The sequence below is a fragment of the Musca domestica genome, unplaced genomic scaffold (assembly GCF_030504385.1).
Source record: "Musca domestica strain aabys unplaced genomic scaffold, Musca_domestica.polishedcontigs.V.1.1 26, whole genome shotgun sequence".
In the NCBI taxonomy this organism is placed as follows: Eukaryota; Metazoa; Arthropoda; class Insecta; order Diptera; family Muscidae; genus Musca; species Musca domestica.
This window is the reverse complement of record NW_026712283.1, coordinates 6,284,236-6,295,509: the sequence shown is the minus strand read 5'-3', so window position 1 is coordinate 6,295,509 and position 11,274 is coordinate 6,284,236. Positions and strand designations below refer to the sequence as shown.

The 11,274-nt window shown below is 37.4% G+C and overlaps 2 protein-coding genes across 2 annotated transcripts in view; both read right to left on the bottom strand.

Moving 5' to 3' along the window:
- Positions 1–152: 152 nt before the first annotated feature.
- Positions 153–4,180, bottom strand: LOC105261445 (serine-rich adhesin for platelets). Its single transcript, XM_020035471.2, has one exon. It carries the CDS (start codon positions 4,178–4,180, stop codon positions 1,121–1,123), a length of 3,060 nt encoding a protein of 1,019 aa, XP_019891030.2. The 3' UTR covers positions 153–1,120.
- Positions 4,181–4,318: 138 nt separating this feature from the next.
- Positions 4,319–11,274, bottom strand: part of LOC101900655 (UPF0047 protein YjbQ) — a 46,637-nt gene continuing 39,681 nt past the window's right edge. The window contains exons 2-4 of the mRNA XM_011292700.3: positions 4,744–4,798; positions 4,597–4,678; positions 4,319–4,534 (exon numbers count right to left, since the gene is read on the bottom strand). Coding sequence (XP_011291002.1) covers positions 4,319–4,534; positions 4,597–4,678; positions 4,744–4,798 — 353 coding nt within the window. The remainder of the gene's footprint in view (positions 4,535–4,596; positions 4,679–4,743; positions 4,799–11,274) is intronic.

Below are 11,274 nucleotides of genomic sequence, written 5' to 3'. Positions count from 1 at the left end.
GTAAATAATATATTTTATATAGAAAAATTAAAGAAAACCATAAGGAGCTTTACACATTTGATATTTTACAATAGTTGTTTGTTTTATTTATTTTTTTAAGAAAAGAGGTCTTTGCTCAGCAATTATTAATATTAATTATATTTTTTATAATAATATAATCATGTATTTTTAATAAACCATTTTTTGTTTATAACAAACTTCTGCTTTATTAATGGAGATAGATGTGTGGGTGTGTTTGTTGCGAAAGAAGAAATATGTTTTGTGAATTTTATTTTTGTCCTTGAAATAGTTTTAATGTTATTGTTATTAAAGATATATATATATATATATATATTTGTTTATTATTGGGTGAATAGTTGTAAGGAGCTGTGTAGATTTCAAAAAACAAAAATAAAAGAAAAATCATTTTTAGGAAGAAAGATGACTGTGATATTTTGTTAGAAGAAATATACCAGATATTGCTTAGCGTGGTGAATTTGATTGATATTTATATGTATATAATGAGTGTACGTTATGCATGTAAGGAAAATTTAATTTTGATTTTTTTTCTTTTCAAAATTAGATTTTGTTTAATTGTGTGTTTTGATGGAGGAGGGGGAGGAAGGGAGGATTTGGAGTTTTTTGTTTACTTTTTTTTTGGTTTTGGTTTTGTGTGTAAAGAGGTTATACAAAATTAGTATTTTTGTTGTTATTATTAATTTATGTTTTTGTTGTTGTTGTTGTTTTCGTTTGTTTAGGAAATAGCAAAAAATTGTTGATATCGCAAAAGAGAAAAAATAGATTTACAAAAATAAGACAGCGGCGGCTTTTTAAATATTTTCTTTTTGTTTTACTTTTTTTTGTTCATTCATTGTGTGTTTTCTTTTTTTGTAATTTTTTCAATATTTTTTTTGTTGTTTAATTTTTTTTTGTATTTAAGTGGGCGGCAAAAATTTCCATTTTTTTTTTATATTTTTACAAAAAGGAAAACTATATAGTGTTTGTTGTTTTTGTATCGTTTAGTATTTTTGTTGTTGTTGTTGTTGTTTGTTAGTTTAAGGTAAGAGTATATATATAAATGGCTAGAAAGCAAGCAACATTTTTCCAAAAACCAAAAAACATGTTGCTTCAAAGGCATTTGTCAAACTGCATAAGGTGCATTTTTTGTTGGTAAAGAATGATGCTGTGAATGGACAACTATGGCTGCGGCGGATGATAATGTTGTGGTGGTGGTGGTGGTTGTGGTTGCATTATGAATACCAGAGGAACCGGAAACACCGGCCATACTACTACCGCCACCGCTTACCGCCATTACACTAACTTTGGTGTTTTTCAAACACGACCGAGTTGTGATGGTGGTAGTGGAGGTGGTGGCAGCAGCCTTACTATCATGGCTGGCATTGGTGTGAGCAGTCAACTGTTGGTGTTCGGCGACAACAGTTTTTGTGCGTTTCTTTAATTCGATTTGTTGTTGCTGTTGTCGTTTTTCCCGCCACCGATCCAGGGGTGTGTAGCAACACTTGAATATTGGCTGTTTACGTTTACGTTGTTCCGTTGATGATGACGATGATGTCGATGAACTAAGGCTAAAACTTTGCGCTAAAGATGAAGCCGTTAAATCAGTCTGTACACCGCTGCTACATAAACGTGTCTCCATTGTATATTGTGGTGGTGTGGCTTGTGGTGCTGTGGGCATTGATGTTATCGGTGCCAAGTGACGCATTGAGGAGCGCATCGGTTGGGGTTGAGCCAGTAATGTGTTGTCGGCGGCCAGCGGTGCCGGGGCCTTGCATATCACTGTGGGCGGCTCACATTCATGCAGCTCAAACGAATGGGCCGATGAATGATCCTCAACGTAACACTCCTCATCGTCGTACTCCTCATTGGAGGTGCGTGTGGTGGTGGTGGTTGACGGCCGAAACTCGTGTGACGAGGACTCGACCATGGCAGTGCAATAGTTGGCGGCAAAATTATTTGTTTCCAAATAATGGCAGGATTGAAATATATAATCATCCACAAATTGTTGTAAGGCCAGCGGATCACAGGCTGCTGCAGCTCGTGCTGCCACAGCAGAGTCCAGTATGGATCCTTCGGAATAATGCTCGTGTGTTAGGCGGGCGCTAGTATGTGTAAACGGGTGATGGTGTGTATGATGGTGGTGGTGATGTTGTGGATGAAAGCATTGATGCTGGCGTTGATGATAGTGATGATGCAGATGACTGTCCTCATCTTCATCCGGTGACTGTTGCTGATTTAGGGAGGCATAACGGCGTATGCCTTTGTGCGATTGTGACGATGGTGAGTATATCACAAGTGAAGTGGCTGTGGGTGAATCTACTAGGGGAGATGTGGAATGTTGCTTGCTTTCCATGTGAGTAACTGCTGCTGCTGCTGCATCGTGCCGTTGCTGCTGTTCAAGCTCATGCTCAGAATCAGCGACTATTCCGCTGCCAGAGTGTTGTGTAAGCTCCGAAATATGTGCTGAATAACTAGAAATATATTGAGGTAAACTGGAAACGGGAGGATGCGTGTGATAGGTGGAGGAGGAGGAAATACTTGGTGTTGTGGTCGTGTAGGCATAACTATGGGATTGGGCTATTATGTTTGAGGAAGCATTAGTAACATATTGTTCAGGTGGTGTGGGTGGCAAGGCCACAGTTAGGTTTTTCGCCTCCAGCAAGTGCGCGGAGGCGGCAATTTCCGTTTGACTCTGAGTCAGCGGTTGAACAACAGCATTTGGCAGATGCAGATGCTGCTGCAGCTGGTGCTCTTGTTCTCTAATAATAAGCTTTTGTTGTTGCTGACGCTGTTTTTGCTTCATATCAACAATTTCTATTTCTTCAATATCACTAAAACTATTTAATTGTTTCAACAAATAATGAACATCATTTCGTTTCCAATCACTACTGGCACCATCCTCATCATACTCATCTTCCATTGATACCTTTTTGGGCATGGTGGTAATGCTTTCCAAAGATATTAATGAAGATGAATCTGTGGTTGTGGCTGTTGTTGTTGTTGCTGTTGTCGTTCTAGATAATGACTGTGGTTGGGATGTAGTAGTGGTTGTGAAGGTGGCGGCGGTGGTAGTGGTTGCTTCCACATTGGTTCTTCTATCTTCGTATGAGAAATTAATTTTTGAATTATTTACAACGAGGTCGGTATAATGATGTGAGGCCAATCTACGTTTTAAACTATCACTTAATATGGGCATCCCTACAATATGCTGTTGTTCCTGGGGATGTTGCTGCTGTGATTTGGTAATGGAATCAGCAACCTGTAATGGCGACGGCTGTTGATAATTATTTATTACCGGCACTGTATTGTCAATAATTCGATTAAATTTAGCTAATGCCGTATTCAATGGTTGTTTTTGTGTTAATGATGTATACGTTGTTGCTGCTGTTGCTGTTGTTGTTGTGGTTGTTGTTGTTCCAGCGGCTGCGGCTGATGATGATAACGACAATGACGTCGAGGTCATGAGAGTGGTAACAGTTACACCGGCAACGGTGGCCGATGCAAAGGATGTTGTCGCTAATGTCACTGCGGCGCCAATGCTTGTTGTCACTGCAGCGGCATCCGTAGTTGTTGCTGTTGTTGTTATTTCATCGGCTATTATATTAAATTTATTAAATTTTTGTTGTAATTGAGGCACTGTTGTGACGGTATCTAATTTATTTTGTCCATTCTCGTTTCCCTGCTCCTCGGCGGCGGCATGCATGGCATTTATGTTGGCATGGCGGGCATTGCGGGCTTTGGCATTGTTGGCTGTGGCATTGTAGGCTTTGCTGGTTGTTGTCACCATCACCTCCCTGTCGGCAGCCACCATGGTAGTACCCCTTCTTCTAGACACAATGATATTGCTATCGTGCTGCTGCTGTTCCTCTTCTTGGACACGAGTTAAACTCAGATTCCGATTCCAATTCAGATCACCATCGTACTGTTGTTGTTGCTGTTGCTTTTGCTGTTTGTTGTTGTAATCATTATCAACGCTACGTCTTAAATTATCCATCATTTCACTAACATTTAAATTTAATTGTAATTTTAATTGCTGCTTTAACAACAATTGTCTACTCTCATTTAATAATGCGCTAGTTGTTGGAGTTGTGGCTGCATCCGAGACTGATGATGCTGTGTTGGTGGTGGCTGCGACGGCGGCGCTATGCTGCTGCTGCGGCAGGCCACGCCTGTTCATCATCATTTTATTAGTTGTATTTAAATTGGTATTAGCTAAATTTCTATTCAAAATTAATTTCCTTGACGACGACGACGACGAAATGCGTTCATTATTGTCGCTCCCCCGCGATTACCGACTATCACGGGTGGAGCGAGGCCTTCCCTAACTGGATGTGGAGGCAATTGGTGACACCGGTGATAGGGGACTGCGTGCCGTTTCTCTCGGACACCCGCTTAATGTTATCACCAATTTTCGTGAACCGGCCTGATCACGATGCTCGCATAGCCAAACACCCTGCCAAGTGCCAAGGGATAATTTACCATCCGTTATGGGGATTGTCAATGAACTGCCGAGAAAGCAGGCTTTCACATGGGCAGGCTGGAATGAGCGAAAACGAATTGTTAATGTATGTATATAACAAATGGGGGGTAGCGACTTACCATATCATCAGGACCTTCACATGAATGCCTATAGGGTAATCCTTCGGGAACTATTTTATTTAACATCATTTCCATGTCGTCTCTGTGGGTAGGAAGAGAGAAAGGGTTATTATGACTTTGGTAACACCAAATGAATTCATACTTTACCTGACATCCGGATCCCAACTTTCATTTAACGCTAAACTCGCTGATGTGTGTAAAACTGTAAAGAGAAATAAAAATGTAGGTCAGAGATAGCAAATAGCAAGAAGTAAGAATTTTTTAAAGAATATTATTTCCAGACTTTTTTAAAGAATATTATTTCAAGGTTCAAGGAACGTGAATTTTATCAAAGAATATTATTTCAAGGACCTGGAATCTTGATTTTTTTTAAAGAATATTATTTCAAGGACCAAGAAATTTGGATTTTTTAAAGAATATTATTTCAAGGACCAAGAAACTTGGAATTTTTAAAAAATATTATTTCAAGGACCAAAAAACTCGGTTTTTTTAAGGAACATTATTTTAATGACCAAAAAAAGGGGACTTTCTAAAGAATATTATTTCAAGGACCAACAAACGTGGCTTTTTTCCAGGACCAACAGACCAACAAAAGTGGATTTTTTCAAGGACCAACAAGCCTGGATTTTTTTCAAGGACCAACAAACGTGGATTTTTTTAAGGACCGACAAACGTGGATTTTTTAGGACCAAAAAACGTGGATTTTAAAAAAAATATATGGTCAAGTACCAGCAAACGTGGATTTTTTTCCAAATATTTTTTTGAAGGACCAACAGAAGGTGCATTGGCAAAAAGAGTGGATTTTTAAAGAATATTATTTCCAGGACCAAGAAATGTCGATTTTTTAAAGAATATTATATCAAAGATCAAGGAACCTGAATTTTTTTAAAGAATATTATTTCAAGGACCAATAAACGTGGATTAAAAAAATATTTCAAGAACCAAGAAACGTGGATTTTTAAAGAAAATTATTTAAAGAACCAAGAAACGTCGATTTTTTTAAAGAATATTATTTGAAGAACCAAGAAACGTCGATTTTTTTTAATATTTATATCTTTTTTAAATATTTATATATATTTATTATTTTTAAATAAACATAAGGACCAATAAGCGTTTCCAACATTTTTTGAAGGAACAACAAACGATTACCAACAAACGTGGGTTTTTTTTCCAAAATATTTTTCAAGGAACAACAAACGGTTATTGTTAAAGGACCAACAAACGTGGATTTTTTCAAAAAAAAATTTTCAAGGACCAACAAACTTGGATTTTTTCAAAATAATTTTTTCAAGGACCAACAAACTTGGATTTTTTCAAAATAATTTTTTCAAGGACAAACAGAAAACGAACGAAGGTTTTTTTTCAAAATATTTTTTTCAAGTTCCAATTTTTTTATATTTGGCTGGAAACCCACAAGTGGCTGTCGTTACAGAACTCCAGCATTTAAATGTGAATAAATCTTTTGTGTCTCGTACCATCGCTCGTTACCGTGATACTGGTAGCGTAGCCCGACGTCAAGGAAGTGGACGGGAGAAAACAGCAACATCAGCAGAAAGGGGTCGAAAAGAATAAGCGACTTGATCGAAACCCGAAAAATGGCTCGTGAGCTGAATATATCGCAATATTCCATTCGACAAATATAGAAAAATGAGCTCGGGGTAAAGATACTAAAATTCCAAAAAGTAAAAGAACTTACACCGGAACAGAAAGAAAATAGACTCAAAAGAGCTGAAGAGTTGCTTTACTTGTGAGAAATTGGTGAGAAAATATTCCTTGTCCAGTAGTTGTAAACAAAAAAATGACCGTGTTATCTTGCCAAAGAGGTCAGTTGAAAATGTGCACTTTCGGTTGGCCACCCGAACTCAAGTGCCGGCCATGGTGATGGTGTGGGCCGCCATAATAGCCGATGGTCTCTCTCCGCTAGTATTAATTGACAGTGGCATCAGAATAAATACCGAATATTATCCGGAAAATATTCTGGAGAGTGTATTGAAGCCTTGGACACGCAAACATTTTGGCCGCAAACCTTGGACATTCTAACAGGACTCAGCACCATCGCACTCAGCACGCGCCACCCAAGATTGGTTACAAAATTAGGTTCCTCGCTTCATTTCCAGCGCACAATGGCTACCAAAGTCACCGGATACCAATCCGTTGGAGTATTGTTTCTGGAGTATTTTGGAAAGTAAGGTTGGCACTAAAAAATACCAAAGTGTCGATCACCTCAAGCAAGCGCTTCGCCGGGAATTGTCCAAAATACCGCAGAGCAACATTCGGGCAGCGTGTGATGGTTTCATTGTCCATTTGATGGCCATAATCCGTGCCAAAGGTGACCAATTCGAACCAATCTAAACTTATTTTAAAATTCTATGCTGTTTCCGACATTTTTTGCTTTCATTCAATAAAATTTAAAAAAACATGTAAAAATTATAGCGTTTGACTTTGTTGCAGTTTTTTTCACACACTGTATATCATTTGATACGCCCAAAAAGTGCGACATCGAAACAACGGATATAGACGCTTATTCTCTTTGGACCAAATCCGTTCCAGGTTATTTTGAGTCAATCAAGGGATGTCCGTCCGTCCGTCCGCCTGCCTGGCTGGGGCACATGATAACTCTCAAAGGAGTATCCGATCCAAACTTGGTACATCGTATTTTTATTATTAAACTGAAATCGAGATCTGGGATGAGAAATATCGGACCACTGGTACATCAAAATATGTCGAAATTTTCACAGGAAGGATTATGCAACTTAGTACAAACCCTAGAAATCCCAATATTTGTATCAGTGCTATGTCAGGTGCAAAAATGAACAATATCGGCTCATTTAATGATCGGCCCCCACAAGGAGTCAATATTTTGAATAATTATTTCTATCGATATTTTGGTACCTTCCCCACAACGGGTTTTTTTTTACAACATAATTTTAACTATCATAAAATGCGAAATAAACATCCGATTCTCTTCAAATTTAACACATTCAAATATTTTTACTAACACAAATCTGGTAAGAAGATGGGATTTGTCGGACCACTCCTTCAGGTACCTCGCCACAAAGAGGATAACAATTGCGAAACAAGCCAGCGATTCCTTTCAAAATTAGTATATATTTCTCTCAACCAGAGATCTGATTGAATATGGAATCGGCCTACTGCTTCTGGTGCCTCCCCCACAACAGGATCAACAATTATGTGTACAAATTTGGAAATAAATGTTCGATCATATTTTTATCAGTATTAGATGAAGTCGAATACTTCGGTCCTCTATATCTGGTACCTTATAAAAATTTCAAAAGTTTTCCAAATAGTTTGAATATTCATAACGCAAGTCAAAATATATATTTATATAAAGAACTTTGGCTGAGGGTATACCTCCGTCAGCAAAATATTTAGGAACTGTAAATGTGATGCCAGCCATGCATAGTCCTCATATAAAAAGAGGATGTCCTACAAGTATTTTATGTTCAGAAGTTTTCCTCAATACTTCGATATTCTCTATGATATCCTTGAGTTCCATAAGTCTTCTATTCTCCTCCCATATAACGTGGATACCTATTAATAAACCAAAGTATAATCCACTTCCTGTTCTTGTACGATTCTCTCTCCTCCCCTCTACAGACATTTGCATGTTGCTATTTTTGCAATTTTTCACTCCATATTCAACTTCAGCTGTCATACATTGGGTAATTAAACCTTCGTCTTCGTCGTCGTCTTTAACAAAAAATAAAAACAACAACAACAAGAAAAATTACAACTGTTTAATCACTTCTTTGTTTTTTTTTGGAATGTTTTTTGTTTTTCTTGGCATTTCCTTTAATACTTTCCTTCGTTCGGTTGTTGGTTGGTATTTCTTTACTGCGCAAATTCTTTTGTAAGTTCCGTCAATTAAGTATTGGCTTGAATAATGTGTCACTTTAGTCGAATGACATTGACCCACATGCATACATTTTTGCTTTTAACCTGCTTGCCAGCCATGGCAGCCCTATACACATAACTGAAATGAGAATAAATACGCTCGGAGAAAAATTAAATGGGTGACCTTCTACAGGACTTTTAGTGAGAGAGGAAATTTTGCAAATACCGTTTAATGGAAAAGCATGTGCGAGAATTTCATGAAAAGGATGCCTCCTTTAGGGGTTTCCTGTTGATAGGAAACTATTTTAAGACCTTTTATTGATCAAACGTTTTTAAAGATCTCGAGCTGCTTTTATTTAAAGGATTGGTCTTTCGACAGACCTTGCTTTGAGAAAATACCTTCCCAATGTCTTCTATTGAAGATACAGATCTCCCATTTAGGAAATATTTTCGGCCTATCTCCACTTATGATGCTCTGTTTCCTGTAAAAGGTCAGGTACCTTCCAACGCGTTCTACCAATGAAGTAACATACAGGGTAAGTTAAAAAAACTGCAACAAAATCGAACGCCATAATTTTTAAATTTTATTGAAGGAAAGCAAAAAATGTCGGAAATAGCATCAAATTTTAGAATAAGTTTAGATTTGTTCGAATTGGTCACCTTTGGCATGAATCATGGCCTTCAAACGGCCAATGATACCGTCACACGCTGCCCGAAAGTTGCTTTGCGGTATTTTGGCTCATTCGCCGCGAAGCGCTTGCTTGAGGTGATCGACACTTTGGTATTTTTTTGTGTAAACCTTGCTTTCCAAAATAGTCCAGACACAATAGTCCAACGGATTGGTAATCGGTGATTTTGGAACGAGGAACCTCATTTTGTAACCATTCTTGGTTACAAGCTTTGAATGTCCAAGGTCCAAAATAGTTGCGAGCCCAAGGCTAAAGCCTAAAAGCTACACCCTCCAGAATATTTTCGCGATAATATTCGGCATTTATTCTGATGCCACGGTCGATTAATACGAGCAACCATCGGCTGTTATGGCGGCCCACACCATTACCATGGCCGGCGCTTGAGTTCTGGTGGCCAGCCGAAGGTGCATATTTTCAGCTGACCTCTTGGCAAGTAAACACGATCATTTTGTTTGTTTACAAACTGCTGGACGACAAATGTTTTCTCATCGGAGAAAACCAAATTCGGCAGTTCACCACTTTCGGCCAAGCGAAGCTCTTTTGAGTCTATTTTCTTCCTCTTGCGGTGTAAGTTCCGAGCTCATTTTTTAATATTTGCCAAATGAAATATTGCGACGTTTTCAGCTCTCGAGCCATTTTTCTTGCGCCTTTAGAAATTTCAATGGCTTTACCCCGAGCTCATTTTTCAATATTTGACAAATGGAATATTGCGATGTGTTCAGCTCTCGAGCCATTTTTGGGCCACTGCGACGCGGGTTTCGATCAAGTCGCTTCTTTTCGAACCATTTCTGCTGCTGTTGCTGTTTTCTTTCGTCCAATTCCACTTCCTTGAAGCCAGTATCACGGTAACGAGAGACGAATAAATTTTCTTCTGGAAAATTCTCACCAAAATGCTTTTGTACGCTTGTAAACAATATAATGAGCTATCACTGGAATAATTTTAACAGCTGTCGGACGAGTGGCTTAGAAATGACAGCAGTCTGAAGTTGGTTGCAGTTTTTCATCTCATCCTGTACAGATAACGATCTCCTATATAGGAAGCAACTTGTGCCTAACTCCAAGATATGATGCCTGTTAGCGATCGAATGCCTTTTATGAATAAAAGAAAACGCAGAAATCTAAATCTTCTATAGATAAAATGTCTTCTTCATATTTCAAGGGATTTGATCTTCCTGCGATATATTTTGTGCTATATAATTTTTTAGAACTCTCAATGTTTTAAACTTTTTTCTCCCTATCAAAAAAAAGTATTTTTGTAACCTTTCAAATTTCATCTGACCACATTTCCTCGAGTGTAAATCATTTATAAAGCTCAAGGTCTTTACCAGTCATACACCTCTTATGCCACACTTTTATATAAAATTGTATATCATTCTGCAATTTACATATGGCTATATACAATACAGCTGTCATCTGTACATGCAATAACCGCACACACACACACAGGCGCACTTCCATATGTTTGTAGTGTGTATGTATGTGTAAGCAGCTACTTATATTTTGAGTTTTGTCGATAGGAAAAAGGCTTTAAAGGTGTAAAAATTTGTGTTCTAATTGAAATGAATTCCTACACGGCATAAGGAATTGTTCAGACACAGGTGAGATTATTTGGCAAATAAAAAAAATATTGAATATTATAATTATTTAGATTATACAAAGAGTGGAAAATTGTAGTTTTAATTGTGAGCCCTTTTATCTTAGATTTTTAAAGGAAATTTTTGAAACCGTTTAAGGGCAATAATTGTGGATTGTAAACAGTATATTTCAAGACCTTTTTTGAAGTCTTTTTATGGAAACAATCTTCAATTTTTGAAGAGTATTTTCAAGTCATTTAAGAGAAATAATGTTGGAATATTAAAGCAATTTTTTAAAGCACTTTCAGGTTGAAATTCTTAGGTTTCAAAAAAATTCAAAAAAATTAGGCCAATATTCGTATTTTTTTAAATGTTTTTTGGTAGAACGCACGACAACTTCTTAATCCATTTCTTTTATCAAAATGTATGAAATTAGTCTCAAACTTTGCGCTATCATATTTTAGTCCCTCACCAATCTCAATATTTGTATTAAAATTTGTTAATGTTCACATTCTCGAACACACCAACACAAGAAGAAAAATTTGAAAAATTCCAAGTGT